The 22,413-nt window shown below is 42.6% G+C and overlaps 2 protein-coding genes across 3 annotated transcripts; one reads left to right on the forward strand and one right to left on the reverse strand.

Moving 5' to 3' along the window:
* Nucleotides 1–1,223: 1,223 nt before the first annotated feature.
* On the forward strand, nt 1,224–8,100 carry c9 (complement component 9). 2 transcript variants are annotated; one of them, XM_047570770.1, is made up of 11 exons: nt 1,224–1,374; nt 1,487–1,577; nt 1,747–1,897; nt 1,978–2,119; nt 3,212–3,350; nt 3,438–3,659; nt 3,759–3,999; nt 4,137–4,268; nt 5,636–5,811; nt 6,813–7,047; nt 7,142–8,100. In XM_047570770.1, exons 1-11 carry the CDS (start codon nt 1,301–1,303, stop codon nt 7,297–7,299), a joined length of 1,761 nt encoding a protein of 586 aa, XP_047426726.1. In that variant the 5' UTR covers nt 1,224–1,300; the 3' UTR covers nt 7,300–8,100. The 2 variants fall into 2 exon arrangements, with proteins under 2 accessions (XP_047426726.1, XP_047426725.1); XM_047570769.1 differs by having other exon boundaries at nt 1,225–1,374; nt 7,139–8,100.
* Nucleotides 8,101–13,595: 5,495 nt separating this feature from the next.
* On the reverse strand, nt 13,596–15,730 carry gas1b (growth arrest-specific 1b). The gene has a single exon (XM_047570682.1). The coding sequence runs from the start codon at nt 15,233–15,235 to the stop codon at nt 14,462–14,464; it is 774 nt and encodes a 257-aa protein (XP_047426638.1). The 5' UTR covers nt 15,236–15,730; the 3' UTR covers nt 13,596–14,461.
* Nucleotides 15,731–22,413: the final 6,683 nt, after the last annotated feature.

A 22,413-nucleotide genomic window follows, 5' to 3' on the forward strand; every position in this document is an offset into this window, starting at 1 on the left:
CTCCCTCAGATGGATAAAAGTAGAGATTTGTCCGACGTCTGTGTCCACAAATAATCATTCAGACAATTTTAACACAACCGTCTACTTATAAATTCACCTGTCAGCACTGAGCAGTTTTCTGTTGTTTCTTTTTTTTTTTCCTTTTCTTTTTTGAACAAATTCTTACACACTGCACTCCCTCCTTTTGAAGAACAACGTTCTGCAGACTCAGCAAAAGCCTCGCGGATCACATGACAGATCACTGGGTGCAACAGTTCAAAAAAGAACTTCCTGTGAATTGTGCAAGGCTCTTTTTCTTTTAAACATGTGCACAAGAAAATAACGGAGTTGAATTTACGAGAGAAGGACGTTAAAGCCGGAATAAGAACCATATGTTGTTATTATAGACTCTATATCGGTGTGCTACTAATATATGAAACACAGGCTCGCTACGAAATGTTGCAGTTTTTCTGTTCGATGTCGCCATCTAGTGGATAAAGAGCCGCACTGCAGCGCAGTCTCCACAAACTTGTGCATTTTTGTTTTTTCAAGTAGCTTAAATCCTGACAGGGTGCACGTCCGTAGATGGTTTAAATAGTCCTGCCGCTAAGTTTCCAAAAACTGGGGCCGTGACCCGAATGTATCATGCCAGGAGCCAAACACTACCTCTTTAAATATTTGCTTTGTCTCACCGCAGGCCCGCCTCCAGTGACCTACCTGAACTTACCTAATATAGGAAAACACAAACGCGGTGGTTTCCAGTAAGCAGAAAACAAAAAGGAAATAAAAAACAAAGTATGAGTGCAAAACTGTGTTTTGTTTTTATTAAAATATAGAGTTCTCCTTATTCCCTCTTGCTTGAATTTAATCTTGCACCAACTGTGTGTTTTTGCTTATCAATCAGGAATTAATTTTTCTATCACTTTATGCATCAGTAATTCGGGAAGGAGATTGATTCTAATCCGCTTTTTCTGATTCGCTTATAATAATAAACTCAACACACATATGCAGACACATATTTGCTCTGGATTAATGTCTGGTTATCTGAGTGTCTGTTAATCAGATTCAAGAAATCGAAGTATCGCCAACAGGCAAGAAAATTATCAATCAAAACAACTGATGCAGTAGCATTTAATGATTTTTTGATTTTGCTTTGTTTTGACTCTGTTAACTCTGGCAACTAAATCAATATTGCTACACCTGAAATCTGAAAAGTATTGACTGTGACGGTCTGCTGATCATTAACAGAGGCGTAGCTTAAAAGAGTGAAGAGGAGACACAAGCAGAACACTATTTCAGTTTTTTTTTTTAAAGGTGCATCATGAGGACCGGGATCGCCCTCCAGCTGGGCTTCTGTAGCCTGTGTCTAACTCTGGCTCTTCTCGGGGAAGGGATGTACGTATATTTCCTCTTTCATTCGCGCCACAGTGAGTGGATTTTCCGCCTCTTACTTTGGGGTTTGCACAGAGAGAGATAATGTTTGTGTGTGTGTGTGTGTGTGTTTCAGGGGAGAGGTGATTGCTGATCCAGCGCCTGTGGACTGCGTGTGGAGCCGCTGGTCACCGTGGTCCTCTTGTGATCCCTGCTCTCAGTCTAGGGTGAGTCCATTCAGATTTCTGACTGTCTAACGGCCAAGCCTATTTAAAAAAAAAAAAAAAAGGAAAGAAGTATGTTTTCACATGCTTCTGACCAAAGGCGTTCACACTTCAACAGTCCCAAGTAAATCAGGGCAGATGCTTCAGCGATCTTTTGATTTTTGACCCTCAGAGGCGTTCCCGAGGTGTAGAAGTATTTGGCCAGTTTGACGGTCAGGCCTGCCAGGGATCACTAGGGGAGAGGGAGTACTGCGTAGCCAACACTCAGTGTCCCGTTCCCCCTGCACCTGAATGCCAAGACAGCGAGTTCCAGTGCGAGTCAGGTGCTTTTTCAGCTTCTTTTCCGTCACTTCCACTACCCCTTGTCCTTATTCTGACGCCTTTAATTTGAATCTCTGCGCAGGAACTTGCGTTAAGAAGAGGTTAATGTGCAACGGGGACTACGACTGTGAAGATGGAGCAGATGAGGACTGTGATCCTCTGCGTAGGCCCTGTGGAACGGTACAACTGGACAACAATGAGCAAGGCAGGACAGCGGGATATGGGTAAGAGTTAAGAGCTCATTTAGTTGGAACCTAATGGACAATAACATGAATACAGTATGAAGCTAAAATTAACCCAATCTCCTCATAGCAGTGGTGTGTTTACAAGCACAAAATTTTACTTTCTGAATGTGGTCCTTGTCGGAGAAAATTGTACAACTGACAGGAACATGTCCTCCTCCTTCACACTAGGTGGCGATATATGTCTTCTCAGCAGGTTACTACGTCTCCCTTTCCGGATGACCTATTACGGCTGTGGCCGAAATCGCCCCCTAACCCCTATATAGGGGTTATGCCATTTTGTAGCAGTGTCCACAATCTTAGTGATCAAATTCTATGCCCTACATAGGGGACTCAAAATTTCCCATAAAGCATTGCAAAATGGGATTGCAAAAAGCAAGTGACCATCCAATGGTCACTCAACGGGTGGTGAATATCCCGCCATGCATTGCTGTCTCTAGCGGTGCTGGCGTTAATGGCTGTTAGTGAGACACATTTTGAGTAAAGTATTTTTTAAACATGATTTAATTTTTTATTTCGTGAATGTGATGTTTTAGTAATGTGTAAATTATAATGGAATAACCAGGTGAGTGGGGGTTAGGGAGTGATTGAACCATTTCAGGCACAGTCTTATAATAAACAAGAGTCGTTCATGTGTCAGACCGGCATTTCAAACAACAACCAGATGAATAATAGTTCAGCTTTTTAATCTTGTGCGTTAATCTTGGATGTTTTTGTTACGGGGTCGCGCGCATCCACAGCGGTTGTGGCGCACATGCGTTGTCCAGTTAAAGTCCAGTTAAGGCGTATGCATGCCGGAGAAAAAAGATTTCCAATCTCATTATCTGGGTGTCTTAGTCGGATAAGGAGAACTCTGATTTTAGTCGGAGTAACGTATTTACATGCGCTTAAGTTGTCCAGTTAAAGTCGGATTACGGCAATAATTAATTTTTTTCACATACAAGTTAACGTCACAAAAACAAAAAAAAAAACAAAAAACACAAGAACAACACAAGCTGTTAACCCCTCTCCTCAACCCCTAGGACCCAAAGACCCCCCCTACTAACAACATCCACTATCTCCATGCATGTGCAGAGTCAACATCTTGGGCGCAGAGCCTCGAATGAACCCATTCTACAATGATTACTTCAACGGGAGGTGCGATCGAGTGAGGAACCCAACCACTGGGAGGTATGACAGGCTTCCTTGGAATGTCGGCGTGCTCAGCTATCAGGTAAAGCCACAACATTTTTCTTGTTTGCATAATGATGATGAGCGTAATTTCAACCTCACCTCTTACATGGGTTCCTGTCTTTCTCAGACTCTAGTGGAGGAAACTGTCTCCAGAGAAATCTACGAGCAAAAAGACACCCTCCTGAGGGAAATGCTGACCGAGGTTAATTTTAATATTGATGTGGGACTTTCTTTCAAATTCACCCCAACTGAGAAGTCCTTATCCAATGCTACTATAAATGCGGGTGCAGACTTTGGATATGGAAAGAAAGAAATCATTAAGAAGGTCACAGAGTACTCTAACATTAAGGTAAACGTCCCACACTGCAACATGATTTGAAACCAGTTCATGGCAAAAGTGCAACCAAGGATGATCCAAAATGCCTTCACTTCTCCCCTGCACATGCAGAATAAGAGCTTCATGAGAGTAAAGGGAAAGGTTCAGCTGAGCACTTACAGGATGCGCTCCCGTGACCTGAAGGTGGCCGATGAATTCCTGGTGCATGTCCAGTCTTTGCCTCTGGTGTACGAGAAGGGCATTTATTTTGCCTTCTTGGAGGACTATGGAACCCACTACACCAGAAATGGGAAGTCTGGCGGCGAATATGACTTGGTTTATATTCTCAACCAGGACACCATCAAGGCAAGAAGTATGTATACCCCAGCATCTGCTCCAAACCAATTGTTTTGAGTTTGAGGTGAATTTGTAACTTGGAAAACAACAACAACAACAAACAAAAAACAGTAATCCTCTTAATCCTGTCATTCCCTTTCATGATTCTTGCAGATCTGACGGAGAGAACGATTCAAGATTGTGTCAAATTAGGCATCAACGCTGGTGTTGACTTACCAAGTGGATCTGGAGGAAAAGGAAGCGTCAAACTTGATCACTGTAAACCTGTAACGACAAAGGACGAAGGTCTGCTTTCCGTGTTACTGCTGATCACAGCCATATTGATTAGTGAAACCATTAATGACAGGCAAAATCCACAACCACTGTTCCACGCAAAAGGGAATTTTTACACCTTTCGGTCGGGCCGATTTAAGGGGTAGCCTCTGTGTGCCTTGCTTTCTGTCTACTGATAGTGAAGGATTGTGAGAATTCAATCAAAGCAAAAGCTGCTATCCTCCTCTAAGGAGTCCATGGACGTTGACAAAAAGCGGAGGTGTAACTGTGACTGGTTGATAGGCTAATGACAACAGCAAAGTTCCCCACAAGAACTTAACAAAGCGCACAAAGACTGAACAAAGCACAGAAGGAATCACTCCGGTACAAAAGTGCGCTTTGTTCAGTCTTTTTGCAACAGGGGCACAAGTGTAGGCAATTCAGAAACAATGACACAAACACACACAAACACCAGCACTTGACAGCGATGTACGGAAGACTATTAGACTAAAAATAAAAATTAGAGGAGGTAGGTTTGTTTTTCATCGGGAAGTCAAAATTTCGGGGAAAAAAACATCTGCCTGCGCATAAAAAAAAAAAAAAAAAAAAGCTTGTGGTATTTGTATTACCGTAACTCACAGATGGGAAGTTGCACTTTCTGTAGAAAAAAGCTGCCATTACGGCAATTATGACGCACCGCTGCTGTCGGCTGCAGGTTGGGGAACGACATAAGACCAGGGAGCCCCAGGAAGAGACAGTTGTTGTTTGGAGGAATTTGTTGGTAAAAGATCTAAGGTAGTTATACCCTTGTGATGTCACGAAGGTCTTCCAGACAAAAGCACAACTTCCCAGCGTTCAGCCACACTTTGAATTTTGTCAATAGAGCAAACCACTGTGAGTTACGTAATTCACATACTACATGTTTAGCGTATCTCCAGCCATATGTCCAGGCCTTAAAGGATTAAAAGTCAGATTAAGGCATATACACACCGGGAAAAAAACAATTTCCAATCACATTATCTGGATGTCGTAATCAGATAAGGAGAACTCTGATTTTAGTCAGAGTAACGTGTTTACATGCTCTTAAATTGTTCAGTTAAAGTCGGATTAAGGCAATTTTTTTTTTTTTTTTTTACTTGCATTTTTTTCTCATGGGTGGCCCTAATACTCTTCCGTACATTTTCAACTAGTGTACGTGCACCTGCAAAATTCTGCACAGCACCAACCGAGTATCACGCAGAGTAAGAATGGGCCTGTTATCGCCAAGCAAAGCAACCGCAACCTAACCTCTGCTCAGCACAACGTCTAACCTAATCGATTTAATGATGACGAAGTACGCTGATGCTGTGTTTACTTAATGGATCAATCATGTCATTAAACCCTTGTTGCTGCCCAAACAGCTTCCAGGGAAGGAAAAGCAGTGGTGGACCAGGTGATGACATCAGTCAAGGGAGGGACTATACAAGCTGCTGCTGCTATGAATGCTAAGTTGAATAAGGAAGGGGTGATGGATGTCGCGACCTTCCAGCAATGGGCTGCTAGCATCCCAGATGTCCCTGCACTGCTAACCAGTGAGGTAGGAATGACAAGAACTGTAAGATTTTCACTTATCCCGTGATCAATACGAATAATTTGGACAAAATTTTGTAAACCCTTTCCCATCTTTTACCACTAATAAGTTTGTCTTTCCCTGTAGTGCAGGCTGAAATTTGAAATTCCAGACCAATGGATCTTTTAATTTATTTATTTAATTTATTTGTCCAGCATTTGGCCCAATACCAGCAGTCACATTTCCATTAACTATGCTGTCATTTGCTAAAATACTGGCATGGTAACAGACAAAATGAGGACAAATATGGAAATGGGGTCAGCAATGTAGCATTAGCATGGTAGCTTCTGGGTAGAGTAGCCTAAAATTATAAGAGTAGCACTAATTCAAAATAATACTACGCAAGTTATTCATAAAATAAGTAAAAAAAAAAAGAAGTAATCTAATAATCTTTATAAATTATATGATATTATATTATATCATATTATATTATATTCTATATACAGTTTAAAATAATACTACTCAAGTTAATCAGAAAATAATCAAGAGTATTATATTATATTATATTATATTATATTATATTATATTATATTATATTATATATACAGTTTAAAATAATATTACTCAAGTTGAAGTCATTTAGAAAATACTCAAGACTAAAAAAGTATTTGGTGTAATCCGACAGACAATAATAACCAAAAAAAACAATGTGCAAATCATAGTATTTTTAAATAATGGAATAAAACAGAATCTTTACAAAATAACAAATAAAGGCACAAATTTCTTTATTTTTTTATTTGCAACGAAGCTCCGGTGACAAAGTAATTTCGTAAATCCTAAGTAAAGTCTATTTTGTTATATACAGTCTGCGAGTAAGAGTAACACTTCTTCTTCATTTACACAATTAGTAAAGTAAAAGTAAAAAGTATTGTAAAACTACAATTAAAATCACATTAAGCGACTTTGGTTATTAAAGAACTAAAGTTGTGTTTTTCCTGTAATCTACACATTATCTTGGTCTCAAACAGCCAGAGCCGATCCACATGTTGGTCCCGCTGACCATGCCGGACGCCAACACCAGGATATCGAACCTGAAGCAGGCCACAACGGAGTACGTCGCAGAATACAACATCTGCAAGTGTAAGCCTTGTCAGAACGGAGGCACCCTCACTCTGCTCGATGGACGCTGTGTGTGTCTGTGTCCCCTCCTGTTTGAGGGCAAGGCCTGCCAGAATTTCAAGAGCGATAAAGCTGGACACCAAAGTAAGAGCGTGAACGTACAGTTTCCCGACTTTACCCACTGGGCAAATCACTTTAAGGTCATTTTTTTCCCCACCCTGTATTGTGATCTTAGCAGGTCAGAGGCCACCTGTTGTGCATGAGGGCAACTGGTCATGCTGGTCCTCCTGGACCGGCTGTACCTCAGGGACGCGCAGCAGGACGCGTTACTGCAAAAAAGATGGGGTGGAAGGAGCTACATGCAGAGGAGACGATAGCAGTCAAGACTACTGTTAAACCGACGACGACAATTTAACAAACGTAACTGCTGACGTAACAACTGATTTTGTGATTTAACCTCCTGAGACCCAAGAATTTATTTGGAATTTCTTTAAGATTTGTAGGGATTAGTAGGTATAAAAAAAAAAAAAAGCATCAACTTTAAACTGGCGGTTTAAAAAAAAAAAATGTGAACATAGGGATTATTTCACTGTATATTACAAGTCCCCAATGTTTACCAAAATATAAAACTGAATTGGAAACAACGAAATCCCAACGTCCTCAAACGTGCACTTGTGAATTTCTTAAATTTGCATGTCATATTAAAACTAGAAAAGCATAAATCAGGGGCCAATGACCCCCAAACTGATTGAGAGATTAAGTAGGGACCCCCTACCTAATATATGTGTTCTATATTAAACTCGGCCTAGTGCTATTCATAAATATAATTACGGCTTTGCATTCAATATTAAGCTATTCAAAGTAAACGCAGGCTCAAATATTTCGTTTTTTAATTTCAAACATGTGCAACAGCAGGGTGGCCAGTTGCAGGGAACCAGACAGAGTCAGCGTGTGATATGCAACCTTGTGATTGGCTCAGCAGCGATAGGGGCGGGACTTAAATGTGTGGGAGAAAATTTTTAAAAAGTGTATGAAAAATGTCTAATCAACCAATTTTGCAACAAGCGTACTGACCCCTCGCTACCAGCACATGGCAGACAAGAGCGTCCCCATATGAGGACGCAGGGTCTCAGGAGGTGGAGAATATTTCATAATTTTTTACTAGAAAGTCAAATGAAATAAACAGGTTCTACAGAATGTCATTATATAACGTGCACTTTTTTCCCCCCATTTGTGCATTTGCAAGTTCTTTCCATCTTTGTAGCAAGTTATCGATTCATTATAGTATAATTATTCAAAAATTTCAAAACAATTCCATTCACAGAGAAAAAAAAAAAAAAACATATTTAAAAGTGAAGATCCAAAGAAGCTTTGTGTCTAGTGACTGCAACACTTACTCAGCGTTGGTTCCCTTATATAGCGCTGGCTGAAGTATGTATTAATGGGCTAATAACTCATCTGTAAAAGCAGGGACACATTCCAACTGGTTGTGCCGCGCAAATGAGAACCAGATGAGTTAGAAACCGCACGGATGGAGAGAAAACTGACACTGAGCACGACATCCAGCGCACGGAGATGTGAGATTTCGGTGTCGGACGTAAACACAACATAAAGGGAGAGATTGAATGTGTGCATCCTGTTTTCTTTATAGTTATATGCAGTTATTTTCTTTTTTTGGATAAATTCTCCATAATATTCTGCAGGTTTAATTAGTCATTTCACTGAGAATAAACATACTCTCAGTGTGTGAAGGTGCAATTAAAAACATATATTTTGGGTTAACACAGAGAAAGCAAGAGGCATGTCCAAAGAAGACGCGCCGTGAAATGATGGCTGAATTCCGCTCATCTTTGGTTTCAGGATGCTGGTGCTCGCTGGCTCACTGTGTTATGGCGTAATGGGACACTCGAACAGAAAAGAGTCATTGTTGATATTATTACTAACACATGCTTTTCCGACCATAACAAGTAAAAGAAATAAAAATGGAGCTGCTTAAAACATCTCCAATGCTCCAATACACAAAATACTATTATACGTATGTATCACAGTTTCTGGTGATTCAAAGAAAACTTGCTAAAGAGGCAGGAAAATCCCCAAACTGATAAGGACACGAACCAAAATGAGACCTTTGAAACGCAAGAAACTAACGGGCAAGATAGCAGAAGAGAACAGAGATAAGAGAGCAGACGACACGGCAGATAACGGAGGGAAAGACAGAGACACAAGACACAAGGAGAAACCAATCCAACAATCAAAGGGGGAAAAACACAGGAAGTAACACAAGACAAGAACATTACAAAATAAAACAGGAACCACAAAGGAAAGTCACAGGAAATATTCAACGCAGAACCATGACTGTCAAGAGATTTAGGAAAATAAATACAATACAATTTTTTTTTTTTATTATTATTTCACCCATTGATTAAAACAAAACAATTCAACATAAATGCAAACGATCTCAATTCTGAATGACATGGAGTGTAAAGGAGAACATTCTTATAGAATCTGCCCCTTTACCTCAAGAATCAATTTACAAAGAACTTAAATTAAAAAACAATAACACGATAAGCATCAATCGACCAATAATAATAGAATAGAATAAACCAGTATATTAGCTGAGCTCAGCTGCCTCTGATCTCAATGTTTGGTCGTGCATCGACGTGTAAAGGTGACATTTACTTGGATAAAATAAGGATTTCTCACAGGCGTAAACGCTCCGTGATGCTTTTTGCAGTCCAGTGTGTGAGCCAAACAATGCACACAAATAACGACTTTTCTTGTAAAACCTGAGCACTTTTCTCTGTAGGCGTTCTGGGAATCTCAGCTCCTGTCATCGCTTAAATAGAGTAAGGTCCAAAACATTGTGTGTGTGTGTGTGTGTGTGTGTGTGTGTGCTGAGCTGGTGGTGGTGGTGGGGTGATGAATGCATACTTGAGAAATAACCACTGGGGGTGGTGGCCCCTGGCCTCTAGGTTGTCAGCATAATAGAGTAAAACTTTGGGACCTTATTGAGCTCCAGGGAGACCCCATTCACCGCAGACAGCAACCCAGCCTCGAGCCTTTATCTTAGCCTAAAAAGTTTTGTTCTTTCCTAAGTATTCAGGAGAACAGTTTACACAGAATAATGAACCCCCCTTCATCAATAGACTGCCTCATACTCTGGATATTTAACCAATATTTACACATACTGTATGGTAAAACCACTTTAAAAGATTCTCTGTCTGGGAGTTTCACCCCTTTAAACATCATCATCATATTTAAAGCGACGATGCAGCCGAATTAAAAAAACTCGTTATCCGAATCTGTGGCCTAAAAGTTGCGCGTGTTCAAACATCGCAGCGTCATCAGCGGCTTCCGCCGTGTGTTAAACACACAGAGCAAATAAACTCATTTCTCCACATTCTGACCAGCTGGAGGATAAATTCCGCGTTTGCTCTCAAAGCGCGAACCATTGTCGCCTCGTCCCGTAAACACAGAGTCTGCTTTTCAAGAGGTAAGGGATATTTTTCCAACAAAAGCCCTCGGAGGAGTGTGAAAGTAGCCCCCTCGCACTCTTTAAATGCCTGCACACAGTTGGGAGTCGGGCCCCCTCCCTCCCTTCCTCCCCACTCCCTCCCCACTCCTCCCAAATCCCCGCTTCCCCGGGTCACTAAAGGCATTGAAGTTTCAGGAGGCTGCCACGGCAGATTACTCCACACAGCTGTCCCAGCACCGTGGAAATGAAGTTATGCCCCTTGTCAGCTGTGTTTTGTGTCCCCTCCATCGCTCCTTGAAAACCGGCTCTTTAGCGAGGCTGCGGGAGGTAAAACGGGGAGGGAACCGAGGGGGACAATCCCTCTTCCAGCCCCGTTTGCATCATAATTCAGAGAGGCTCGAAAATCCCTGACATTCAACCCAGCGGCGCAGCCCCTTCCCCCGTTAGCCCTCCATCATAAATCAACCCCTCCTCCACCTTTCCCACCTCTCCAAAGCCGAGGGTGCTGCCCCCCCACCATCACCCCTCCCTCCACCACCAACCTCCAATTATTGTGGGTCACCGGGGTTTATTCACTTCACTTTGCTTTTGCTAAGTTTGTTTATTTTGTTTATTCCAAATCTGGCGACGCGTTGAGACGTCTAATCACTCGGATAAATAGATGAATTATTCTGAGTTAAATTCACTATCGATAAAATAACGTTCTCATAAATCAGCGCACTCAGACGTGTTGCTGCTGCAGCCAAATTTGCGGGTTTGTGTGTTTGGGTTTTGCAGATCTGCCCCAGTTTATAGTACTTATTATAACATATTTTATCTTTTTTTTTTCCTCGAATTTGTGCATCAATCATACGTGCGTAGCGCCAGATATTCCTAATTTTCTCCAAATGAGGTTTAAAGGAGCATTCGTCGTGCAAAATAACAGCTTTAAGTAACTGGGTATTAAAACAAGCTGTATTTTGATGCACAAATCGACTGATTTCTGTTGGAACCTCACTGATGTTTGTCGCGTTAGCGCTCCGCTAGCTGCATCAAAGTACATTTTGTGGCTGCGTTTTACAAAGTTCTAAGGGGAAGTGCAGGGTGAGACTACTTCGACTGCAACAGGGGCGAAAGTATAGGCTCAAAAATGACACAAACGCACCAGGGCATGGGCCTACATTCAGATTTTTTGACTCATTTTCGACGTACAGCAGTAAATGTCAAATCTGCATAAGATTCTGCATAGCACATTAAAAGAAAACTCTCGAGAAAAACCAGTAAAAAGCTGGTTAAATTAAAAATAGGTGTGAGCAAGTTAAAAATAAATCAACATAAAATCAAATCAAAAAAGTACAATAAAAGGAAATAGCAGCAGACTATATGCTTACGCTCAGCTACGTGCGTTAAGGCTTTAACTTGAATACGCTGCATGTCTGAAAAGCTGCGGCGAACGGGCTCTTGTTCTCTAAACTTAAATCTGTCTCTTTTTATTTTTAGGACTGATGTTAGACAGACAGCAGAATAACTGAATTAGAAGCAGTTCTCTATACACCGAGACTGAGAGCGATGAAAATAGGCTCAACAGGAAAAAGTCAGTCTGGCAGCCGAGCACTTTCAAAAAAAAAAAAAAAAAAAGTTTTCCACCAGGACTTCAGGAGGAAGGAGCTATTTTTCGCTGAGGAGCAACGTCTGAGAATGAATTGAATTCACTTAAAGTCCTGAGATCCGTTCCGTATTTGTATATAATAACTTTTTGAGTGGAAACTCTTGAGCAGCGCATCGTTCAACTGGTCACATTTCACATGGGCATCTCTTGTAGAGGAGGGACTGTCTTGTAAATATAAAAAAAAAAAGAAAATGTGTTTTCCTTAGTGTAACCTAGAGGACGAATGAGTTGAGGCGGGGCCGAGGGGGGGTTGGCCAACACTTTGAGTTATGATGAGGCAGTTTTAATGAGGTTCTGCTCCCTGCACCAAAAGCCCCAGTCGACTGTTCTCTGATTCGGCATGGGAAAGAAAACACAGCATTCCTATTTTCCTCTGGTGCCAAAAGTTAATTGAAAACATTTCAGGGCAATGTATTGTCTGGGGCCCCCATATGACTCTCATCCCTTCATTATCCCCCACAATAATAAAAAGGCATTACAATTATTAATGGTTGGATCGGAGGCCGCTTTCTTAAAGTGACAGTAGCCGGCTTGTGTTTCTTTCCGACAAAGGCCCAGAAAGGCTTCCACTGCGCGAATGGGTTGGTGCTTTTTGAACAATCCGGGCCACCGTAGGGGTTATTAAGATAGTTTGAAACTACAATAAAAAAAGTTTTCTTCATAAAGAAAGTTGTGAACAGGGCGTCAGTGAGTAATAAAGCTGAACTCTCTCACGTTATCTCCTCCGTCTTCCTCTGGGATGACTGTCCCCCCCCCCCCAACTCCCCGAAAAGGGGGTGACATGGGGGAACAGAGTGAATGAAGTGCCCCCGCATTGTGCCGTCGCACCATTGTGTGTTTTGCGCCTCCATAATAGAAGTGCCACTCGACTCCTCTTCCAATCAATGGGCTGGAGGGCCCATCTCTCGACGTGAAAAGCAACATGGCTTCAAGACTCATCATCGAGAGGGAAGGAGGAGGAGGAGGAGGACGAGGGGGGCTTCTTCTTCTTCTTCTTCTTCTTTTTGGCATGCACCGAGAGCCGACTGACTCACAACATGAGTCACATGCACGTAAACAGACACACGCACCGGGCAACATCGCTGAAATCGCTGATTGAAAATGTGATTGCGTGTTGTTTAAGGAAGCGTCCCCGCGTTTAATTCGGGCTCGTAACCGTCATCTGCCACGAGGCATGTGCTCACATAAAAGCTGAAACTGTTTAGTCTTCACACGCATTCCTGAAGCTTCTACTTGTCACAATCGTTTCATGAGAAGAAGTAGAAAATATTTAACTCCGACTTCTCACTTATTTGAGTTACGATGGACCAGATTAACCTGGAAGTGCATCAGATTTCATTCTTATTTGCTGTGAATAATGAAGATTTATTTAAATTACAGTTTCAATATCTAAACTACGAGAAGAAATGTGACAGGAGAGGAGTCACCTTGGCTATGGAGCATTATATTTCAGATAAATTAATAATACAAAGATGTACGCTCGCGCAATTTCGTGCAATTAAATGGATCAAGATGAGAAAATCTCCGCTAGTGAATACAGGAATCACAAATAAACGCAGAGGGGGGGAATCATTTTAAAAATGTGTATTTATTTAATGTGCATGTACATTCAGAGTTCTGCGTTCACACTTCATGTCCCCCGCTCACCCGAAACACAGACATGTATTTTTTTTTCTTTAAATCATTATAAGGGCTTCTAACAAACACATGGGGTGAAGATAAACAAACCAACTCCTCGGCTCCATTTGTGCTGCAAATCCCCCGAGAAGAGGAGGAGGAGGAGGAGGAGGAGGAGGAGGAGTTCACCTTCCTCTGGTCTGTTTGAACAGGATTCAGGAGTTAATGCAAACATCCACGTTTACAGGGTCAAGTGTATCAGCTCCTAAGAGCTTCTTTTTTTTTTGCAGATGCATGATCTGGGATTAAGACACGTTTTAGAGGCTTATTCCACCTCTTTGGTTTGTGGCGGAGGGGGCTGAGGGGGTAAACGCCGGCTGCCTGTCATGTGATCAGATTAAACTTTTAGGCACTTTTAAGATTTCCTTCTTTTTGCAGTGCAGCACACGAGCGGGGCTCATCTTTTCACACAGTGCAAATCTCTTTTCACTCATACACACATGTTTGACGGAAAAATAACTTTGTACAAATCTACTTTAAATTTTTACATGTATGCAGCTGGCTTACAAAAGGTCGGCTCCACGGTCATAAAGGTTTACATTTTGGATGTAACTAGTAACTTTCTATATCCATAACTGCAGGCTTTTGCCGTGAGATATAAATATACTTAAAATCGGCCCGTTTTAAATGAATTCGTGTCGACGTGCAGCATAAGTTGGGGATGAATTTAACAGAGGCTTCTCAGAGATGTCAGAGGATTCTGATTCACATTGATTAAGATGACAGAGCTTTTAAGTGTCATTAGAGGCAGCAGCTCTTCACATAAATTTGGTTAAAACCAAAATGGTGGTCAGAACATTTAGAGCCGCCTGACTGAGAGGGGAGTCACTCGAGCTTTCCACGTATGGATTATTATCTCCTGGGTCGATGTAATCGTACTCGGGGTCCTCCTCGGAGTCCGAAAACCCGCTCCCCGCGAACCTCTCCGTGGAGTCGGAGCAGAAAGCTTTCATGCTGACTTTTATGTACTCGCATATGTTCCTCTCGGTGCCGTCGCACACGCAAGTGTCCAGCTGCTGCGCTTTCGGTATGGAGCGCATGTTGGCTATGACTCTGCGGCAGCTATCCGTGCACCTCTGGCCCCCGAAAAGTTTCCGGCAGTGGAACAAATAATCCCTCATGGCGGATTTGCAGGACGGGTCCATCTCACACTGCTGCCGGGCCTCGGTGCAGCCCAGGGTGCTGGTCCGCGGGAGGCACGGCTCGATCGCCTGCTTGGTGCTCCTGCACACCTGGTCCATGGCGCAGTCGCAGTCCTCCAGAGCCGGGCCGCCCTGGGTCAGGTTGAGCTGGATCAGAGAGGATATGCAGTGGCTGGGGCACTTCTTTTGATGCCCGCTGATGACAGTTGCGCAGGCATAACGGTACTGGTCGTAGGCGTAATGGCACTCCGGCTCCCCGTGACACTTGAGGATGGCTTTCCAGCAGATCAGCCGATGGTTAGGAGACCCGAGACAGAAACCGAGGACTAGAACCAACACGCTGCACATCAAAGTCACTGCCCGCCCCATTATTGAGGCACGACTTGCCATTTCCACCAAGAACCGATCTTAAAAGCGTCGGACTTCATAAGCGCTCCCGTAGTTCCACCGAGCTGTGCCAAAAGAGTCGCTCCTTGATGGCTTCATAGCGCGTCACGGTTGCTGACTTTACGAGGCGCCACAAAGTAAGCAACTGCTCATCAGGGATGACCATAACAAGCAAATCATAGTGCGATCTCAAAAGTTTTTTTCCCAGCGTTTTCGAAGTTTCTACTCCTCGCCCGGGTCCCGGATCGTGTTTAGGATGCTTCGCGTGTGTAGCGCGCTCAGTAGACTCGAAGGCGACTCAGAGTTTTGGGGTTAAAAAAAAAAAAAAAAAAAAAAGAGTAAAAAAGAAAAAGAGAACCAGGAGAGATATATTTCTCCCAAAGAGCACCGCGATATCTGCTTGTTTCTGGAGTCGCCCATGCGCTTTGACCCGCATCCACTCCTCCGACTGCAGACGCTTTGTAATGCGGGCTGCCTCGGGCTGATTAGGTTCCGCAACAAGCACGTCCGATTGGTCGGATAAACTGCTGGGATTCAGGCGTCACAGGCGGGTAGTGACGCACAGGACTGTTATTAAAGCGGAGCCAGAGGAAACTTTCTGCTAATTGGTACTAGTTAGGGTTAGAGCCACAGTAAAAAAATAAAAAAATAAAATAAAATAAGTAAAAAAAAAAAAAAAAAAACAAGAAAAAGTCTCAGGGTTACTCAGAATAATTAAAGAGATTAAAGTAATAAAAGGTCCAGATGGATAGATAGATAGATAGATAGATAGATAGATAGATAGATAGATAGATAGATAGATAGATAGATAGATACATAGATAGATAGATAGATAGATAGATAGATAGATAGACATGTGCATGTAGAATAATACATAATTCCCCATCTTTTAATAATTGCTCATCCTTGCAGTGAGACTTGGATCTAATTATGCCGTGTTTCTCTGCAAAACACTGGGATTCTGTTGCCTCCCTGCAGGCAAAAACAACAGCTGTTGCAACACATGCAGAGCTCCTGCCTTTCCACCATTAAAACGCGCGCGTACCCACGGATGCTGTGCAAACACTCGAGCGAAGACGTGACAGCTCGGAGATTTAGGAACCGCGATTCCCGGACTCCGAGCCGGGAAAGTACCAGAGGCCTTCACGTGAGACGCATAAGATAAAAAAAAAAGCTCATCTGTGTCTGTGCAAGTGGAAGCGAGTGGCGGTGGGGGGATCCATCGCTGTGCCATTTGGTAAAGGGTATTTCCTGCTTCCTAACAGTGAGGCTGAACAAGTGGAAAGGTGCGAAGAGGAATAACAACTGCGGCCACGCGCTGTGCAAACAAACACCGAGCACTGGGATAGAACGGATCAGTTGGGGCTCCGAGGCCATCGAGCGTCGAGAAGGGGAAAAAACCTGTTGGGTAATTTTGGATAACAGCGCTCCTCTGACGCCGTCACATCACCAGACCTTGACTACAAAGATCTGGCAGCTCTCAGGGGGACCCTCAGACCCCCCGACTCCAATTAGAGAGATTAAAGAGGAGTCAAGACAAGTGCAGAGGAGTTTCTTAGGCAAACAACCCAAAACAACCCCACCACCTCCTCCCCTCCTCCACCCCATCCAGCTGGCATACCAGTGCAACAGGCTGACTGCAGACTCAATTTGGAGCAACATCAAAGGTTAGAGGAAGCCCAAATGGTGAACTGCTCAAGGGTCTCCATTAAATACAAAGGAGCTGACATCATCCCAGACCACTCAGGATATATATGGGCTCTGTGCCTCGGCTCAAATGCTACAATCCTACTTTTTTTTTCTTCTTCCCCCTTTTTTGCGCAAAGTTTCTCTAATTCTCCAAAGTAAAACTTTTTCACAAAGCTTTCTTTTCAGAGCAAAACTAAAGAGAACACACCCTGGCCACATTTCACTTTTAAGAAGGAGTTCATAATGCGTAGCAGAACCAGAATCCCATCAGCGTTGGACGGCAGCCAGATAAGAACAACGGCCAGATTCAGTGGAGCCAGCGGGGCCTGTATGATGGAGCAGGCAACTGTTCCCCCCCCCCGCCTTACACTGTACCTCTTAAACGACTCTAATACATCACGTACATTCTTTTTCTTTCTCTACCAAACTTCTCGGAGGGCCGGCGCCCTGCACAGCCTCGTCCTCCGTGCCTTTATTTTCAAACGAGCACCTCCACATATATATCCCCCTACATGTGGTTGTTCACGGCGACTCCTCGCATGTAATCGTGTTTCCAGAATTGGAATGCGGTTTCCCCCGGAGTAGATTTGTAAATACTCATGCAGAGACAGACGTGCTCTTCAGTTTGTCTCCGCTGCTGTCAGAAGTCATTACACACAAGCTGCGCTGCCAGAACAATTCACTGAACTTTGCATTCAAGTGCTTCCAAGCCCAGAGAGCGACAGACAGACAGAAAGAAAGAAAGAGAGCGAGGGGGAGGGGGGTAGAGGAGGAGAAGGAGTCGATATTAAAACGCTGCCAAGTGTTTTTCTGCTTGCATATTTCCTCTTTTTCATCTTCTTTTTTTTCCCTGCGGCTCATGGAAACGTCTCAGATGTCTGTCTCAGATATGTTGGCATTTTCTTCCCCCCTTACTTGTTTTTTTTTTTTTTTGTTTTTTTTTTACACGAAAGGGAAAAATTCATATGACTTTTGTGAGAAAACATTTTCGTGGTCTGTGCATAGCTGGGACATGAATATGCAACATAATAAGTATCATGTTGGGATAAGTCAGCACTGCAGCAGTTTGGTTTTCTGGTAATGCCCCTGGAAAAATATAGAGGAATGATCAAATCACCTGGATTCTAGTATGGGCGGGTAATGGTGAGGACTTCACGATATGATACGTATCACGATACTTGAGTCACAATACGATACATTATTGCGATACTATGATGTTGCAATTTTCTACATAGTTCACTGAGAATTTTGAAATGCAGCTTAAAGTACACGTTGTATATATGTACATCAGATGACATCAGCGATAATTCATTGGACAAATTAATGATTTGATCCATTTCCAATTTATTGCACTTGTACAGAAAAAACGGTGGTGGAGGTGTGGAAGTCGTTCACGATCAGCCTAAAACATGACTTTTTCTTTTTCGAAATCAAGACATTCAAAATCTATACTGAAGTGGAAGAAAAAGTATCGCGATATATTACCATATCACTAGATTCTAGTGATTTTAGCTTAGCCGAAAGAGTGGTTTGGTTAATGGTTCTCACTGAAGGCTTAAAAACTATGAATGAACACATATGGAATTATGCAGTAAACAAAAACGGGCTTTGATTACTGCTTTGCACACTCTCTCAAACTGGATGGGAAGGCGTGTCGCGGCAGGATGCTGTGGTAGCCATGCTGGTGCAATTGGTCAATTTTGAACAAATCCCGAACACCATCACATCTCCTCCTCCATGCTTCACAATTGGAGTCATGCATGCAAAGACCATCCGTTCACCTTTTCTGCTTCACACAAAGACATGTCAGGTGGAAGAAAAACTTCTCAAAATTGGATTCTTTAGACCAAAGCACAGATTTCTACTGGTCTAATGTCCATTCGTTGTGTTTCTTGACCCAAACAAATTTCGTCTGCTTGTTGTTTTTCCTTAGTAGTGGTTTCTTAGCAGCTATTCGACCATAAAGACCTGATTCATGCAGTCTCCTCTGAACTGTTGATATAGAGATGTGCCTGCTACTAGAACTCTGTGTGGCATTTATCTGGCTCTAATCTGATGACTGTAAGATTGTTATTTCTTTAATTGTGTCTCGGATAAACTTATCCTCAGCACTAGAGGTGACTCTTGGTCTTTCTTTCCTGGTGCGTTCCTAATGTGAGCCAGATTTGACATAGCACTTGATGGGTTTTGCGACTGCACTTGCCGACACATTCAAAGCTTTTGCAATTTTCCGGACTGACTGACCTTTGGCCCTTAAAGTAATGATGGACTGTCGTTTGTCTTTACTTAGCTGATTGGTTCTTGCCATGATATGAATTCTAACGGTTGTTAGAACCTGGCTTCTGCACAACACAACTGATGGTCCCATTAAGAAAGCAAGAAATTCCATAAATGGACCTGGACAAGGACCTGCAACTGTGAAGTGAAAGTCATTACAGGAGACTACAACAAAGCGAAAGGTAGCTACTTTGAGGAATCTAAAAAATGTGAAATATATCAGTTTATTCTACAGTCTTGGTCCAATAATCCTGACTTTGGATATATTTAACTTTTCCTTAGGCCGCCTTTAAGAAAAATGCATCTCCAACCTGGACGATTTCATTTATCTAGGACTGAGCATTATTTGTTAGCATGCTAATCAAACATGATGCTAAACTCCAGTTAGATTTCAGCATGCTAGCAGGCTTAATTAGCATGTATGTTGCCTACCTGTTTGTCAGAATCCTCTTCTAAACATTAGAGCACCGCGTTGCATTATCCCAGCAGAGATGTTCTAGGATGGCACCACATGTTCTCAGACTGAATGCATCCCTCTGGGCCGATAGCCGTGCACACAGCAGGAAAAAGAATTTGTCTTTGAACCTGACAGAAGTTCAAACTAGGGTCAGTCTGGCTGTAAACTAAACCCAGACAGTTTAACATTTAAAGGAGGGCATGAACAGATAGGCGGTAGTTTTGCTGAGCTGGTTTCCCATTAGTAGGATACCTTTGGCTTGCTTTGTGGAAAACACGAACACGGAGACACAAAAAGATTCATGTCCTGGTTCCTCTTAATGATTCTGGAAGAATGCACACGGGGATGTTAAACCGATTGAAGTGGAGAGATGAACCCCAGACAGAGAGGTAGAGAGGTAATTAAAAACGAATTATTGCCTTAAGCGGACTATAACAGGAGAACTTAAGTGCATGTAAACACGTTAGTCTGATTAAAATCGGAGTTCTCATTATCCGATTGAGACACACAGATAATGCGACTGGAATTCAATTTTCTCCGGCATGCATAAAGTGAATTGCATTTTTAAATTGGATAATGCGTGTGCGCATGCTCCACAACCGCTGCGCTGGCGTGTGACCCCAGAACACAAGCATTCAAGAAAACCAGACGTAGAAGAAAAAGAAGAAGAAGAAAAAGAAGAAGAAACGGAGCCGCTGGAAGAACCGTCTGAGGGATAACGCGCATCTTACCTGCACCAGAAGTAGCGAGAACATTACATACGAGATTTAAAAATGTAGTATTATCCGTCTGGTTGTTGTTTGAAATGCCGGTCCGCCGCATGAAGGACTCTTGCTTATTATATCACGTAATAGGTAAACCGGAAATCGGGCCGTGTTAACGTGGTATTATCCCACTGAAAAGACACGTATCGCCACCTAGTGTGAAGGAGGAGAACAGTTATTCGATTGGCCGTCCCCCTAGGGTTCAAGTCCTTGTTACCTTTTGTCATCCTTACCTGTGTGTCAGACCTGGAGCCTCCTGGCCTTTTGTTCCAATAGAGACTCTACAAGACCTCCATTTACATATGCAGCCCACTCCTCCCCTCCTTTGATAATGGCCATGACCCCATAACTGTATAAAACGTGGTACCTTTCCAGTGTTCTGTGTTGGCTTACCTTCCCTGACCTACACTCTGTGCCTCTAAGCTCACCATTTACCGGTATACCAATAAATGCTCCACTGCAGCAAACTTTGAAGTAAGGAGTATTTTTGTTCAACACACCAAGGAGGGTAACTGATAGTACCAGACTAATGACACCTGCAGTAAAATCCATCTTAGGGTTTCGCGGAACAACTGAATCCCTCTTGGAATCCTGCTGTACAGACAAAGTCCATGACACTGGATAAGATAACGGTACAAACTGGGCCAGACAACACAGTTTTCTCCCTGAGGTAACTCCTCCGAGGGAAAGACAGCAGTTTTAGTTTTTTCTTTTTTTTTTAAACATAACCTCTCTTTTCGCTCCAGACTGTGATCATGTATCTCTCCAGGAGGAAATAGCTGCTCAGGGACAGGTATGCTACCATGACCTTAAGACAGAGGACTCCTTGTTCTCGATAAGGCATTCAAAAAAAAAAAAATCTGGAAAGGAGGAAATTGCTATTCAACATTCACCTCTGGTTACTGAACAACTCTTACAGGAAGTTCTTTAAAAATTCTCAGGAGGCTACATTATTGATATTTATGGATACACACCGATAAAGCATAACATTATGACCAGAATGGAAAGGGGCCGCTGTGGATCATCCCAGAGATAGCATTCATTTGTAGCACAGAAGCATTCATTTGTGACTTTTAGAAGTATCAATTAGTGGATTTTGATATGTTTGGAAACATACATGCTAGCTAATTACCCCTTTGTTGTCTTTCTGCAAAGTTAAACTACATGGCTGGTTGTATATGTTATATTTTAACTGGAATCGATATCTGTATTTGTACTGTCAGCAAGTCAGCAAATGATTATATCTGGAATAATGTGCCATTAACTACTTTAAACCCCCCAAGAAAAACAAAATAAATTAAATGAAATTTATCGGAGCTACTTTAGTAAGAGCTGGAAAGTGTTTTTGTACTATCAATACGCTTGAAGCACATTCACAGTTTGAAAAGAGGGACAGATGACAGGCGATTTTTCTGTTTTCCTGGTACATTCTGTGCCTCAGTCTGTCCGTCTGGTGTCCTGCCAGTTTGGGCCAAAAATGTTGAGCTCCATCCTGAAGCGTAGCTGCTGTTTCAGTTCTGGAGGCAGAAAATGAGACGAGACCTATGGCTTCTCTGACATTTCCCTTCAAGCGCTCACAATGTAGCGCAGGGTGGGAGACGCTGTTTGAATTTCAAGGACTTTTGTTAACAGATTTTTATGGCTGAGTACTCCTGGACGCTTCAGGCTGGACATTGTGTGGGCAGAGTTTTTTTGACATTTTAAGGTGAATGTCAGCAGCCGCTGAGGTGTTGAGAAAGGTGTAGCTCAGTCAAGCGCAGTGCAGAAGACGCACAATGACACGAGCAAAGGAAGATGGTTAAACATATACAAAATGCAAACTTATCCATGTTTCCATATATATATTTCCATCTCTTCATGTGGACGAGGCTTGTAATGGTACACACACAAACATCCTACTACTGGAGTAAATACTGACTCTTGTGGTCGGAGGCTATCTTCAGTGACAGTCACCACATGCATGCTTTTAATCCAAACACACCACCCACTGCAAG

The sequence above is a fragment of the Mugil cephalus genome, chromosome 19 (assembly GCF_022458985.1).
Source record: "Mugil cephalus isolate CIBA_MC_2020 chromosome 19, CIBA_Mcephalus_1.1, whole genome shotgun sequence".
NCBI lineage: Eukaryota > Metazoa > Chordata > Actinopteri > Mugiliformes > Mugilidae > Mugil > Mugil cephalus.

What these genes read in the sequence shown, in the direction of transcription:
- c9 (XM_047570769.1), top strand. Translation starts at nt 1,301, where the DNA reads ATGAGGACCGGGATCGCCCTCCAGCTGGGCTTCTGTAGCCTGTGTCTA. An exon ending in CGAGTTCCAGTGCGAGTCAG is followed by an intron (nt 1,898 to 1,977) that starts GTGCTTTTTCAG and finishes ATCTCTGCGCAG; the next exon opens with GAACTTGCGTTAAGAAGAGG. An exon ending in GGCAGGACAGCGGGATATGG is followed by an intron (nt 2,120 to 3,211) that starts GTAAGAGTTAAG and finishes ATGCATGTGCAG; the next exon opens with AGTCAACATCTTGGGCGCAG.
- gas1b (XM_047570682.1), bottom strand. Translation starts at nt 15,235, where the DNA reads ATGGCAAGTCGTGCCTCAATAATGGGGCGGGCAGTGACTTTGATGTGC.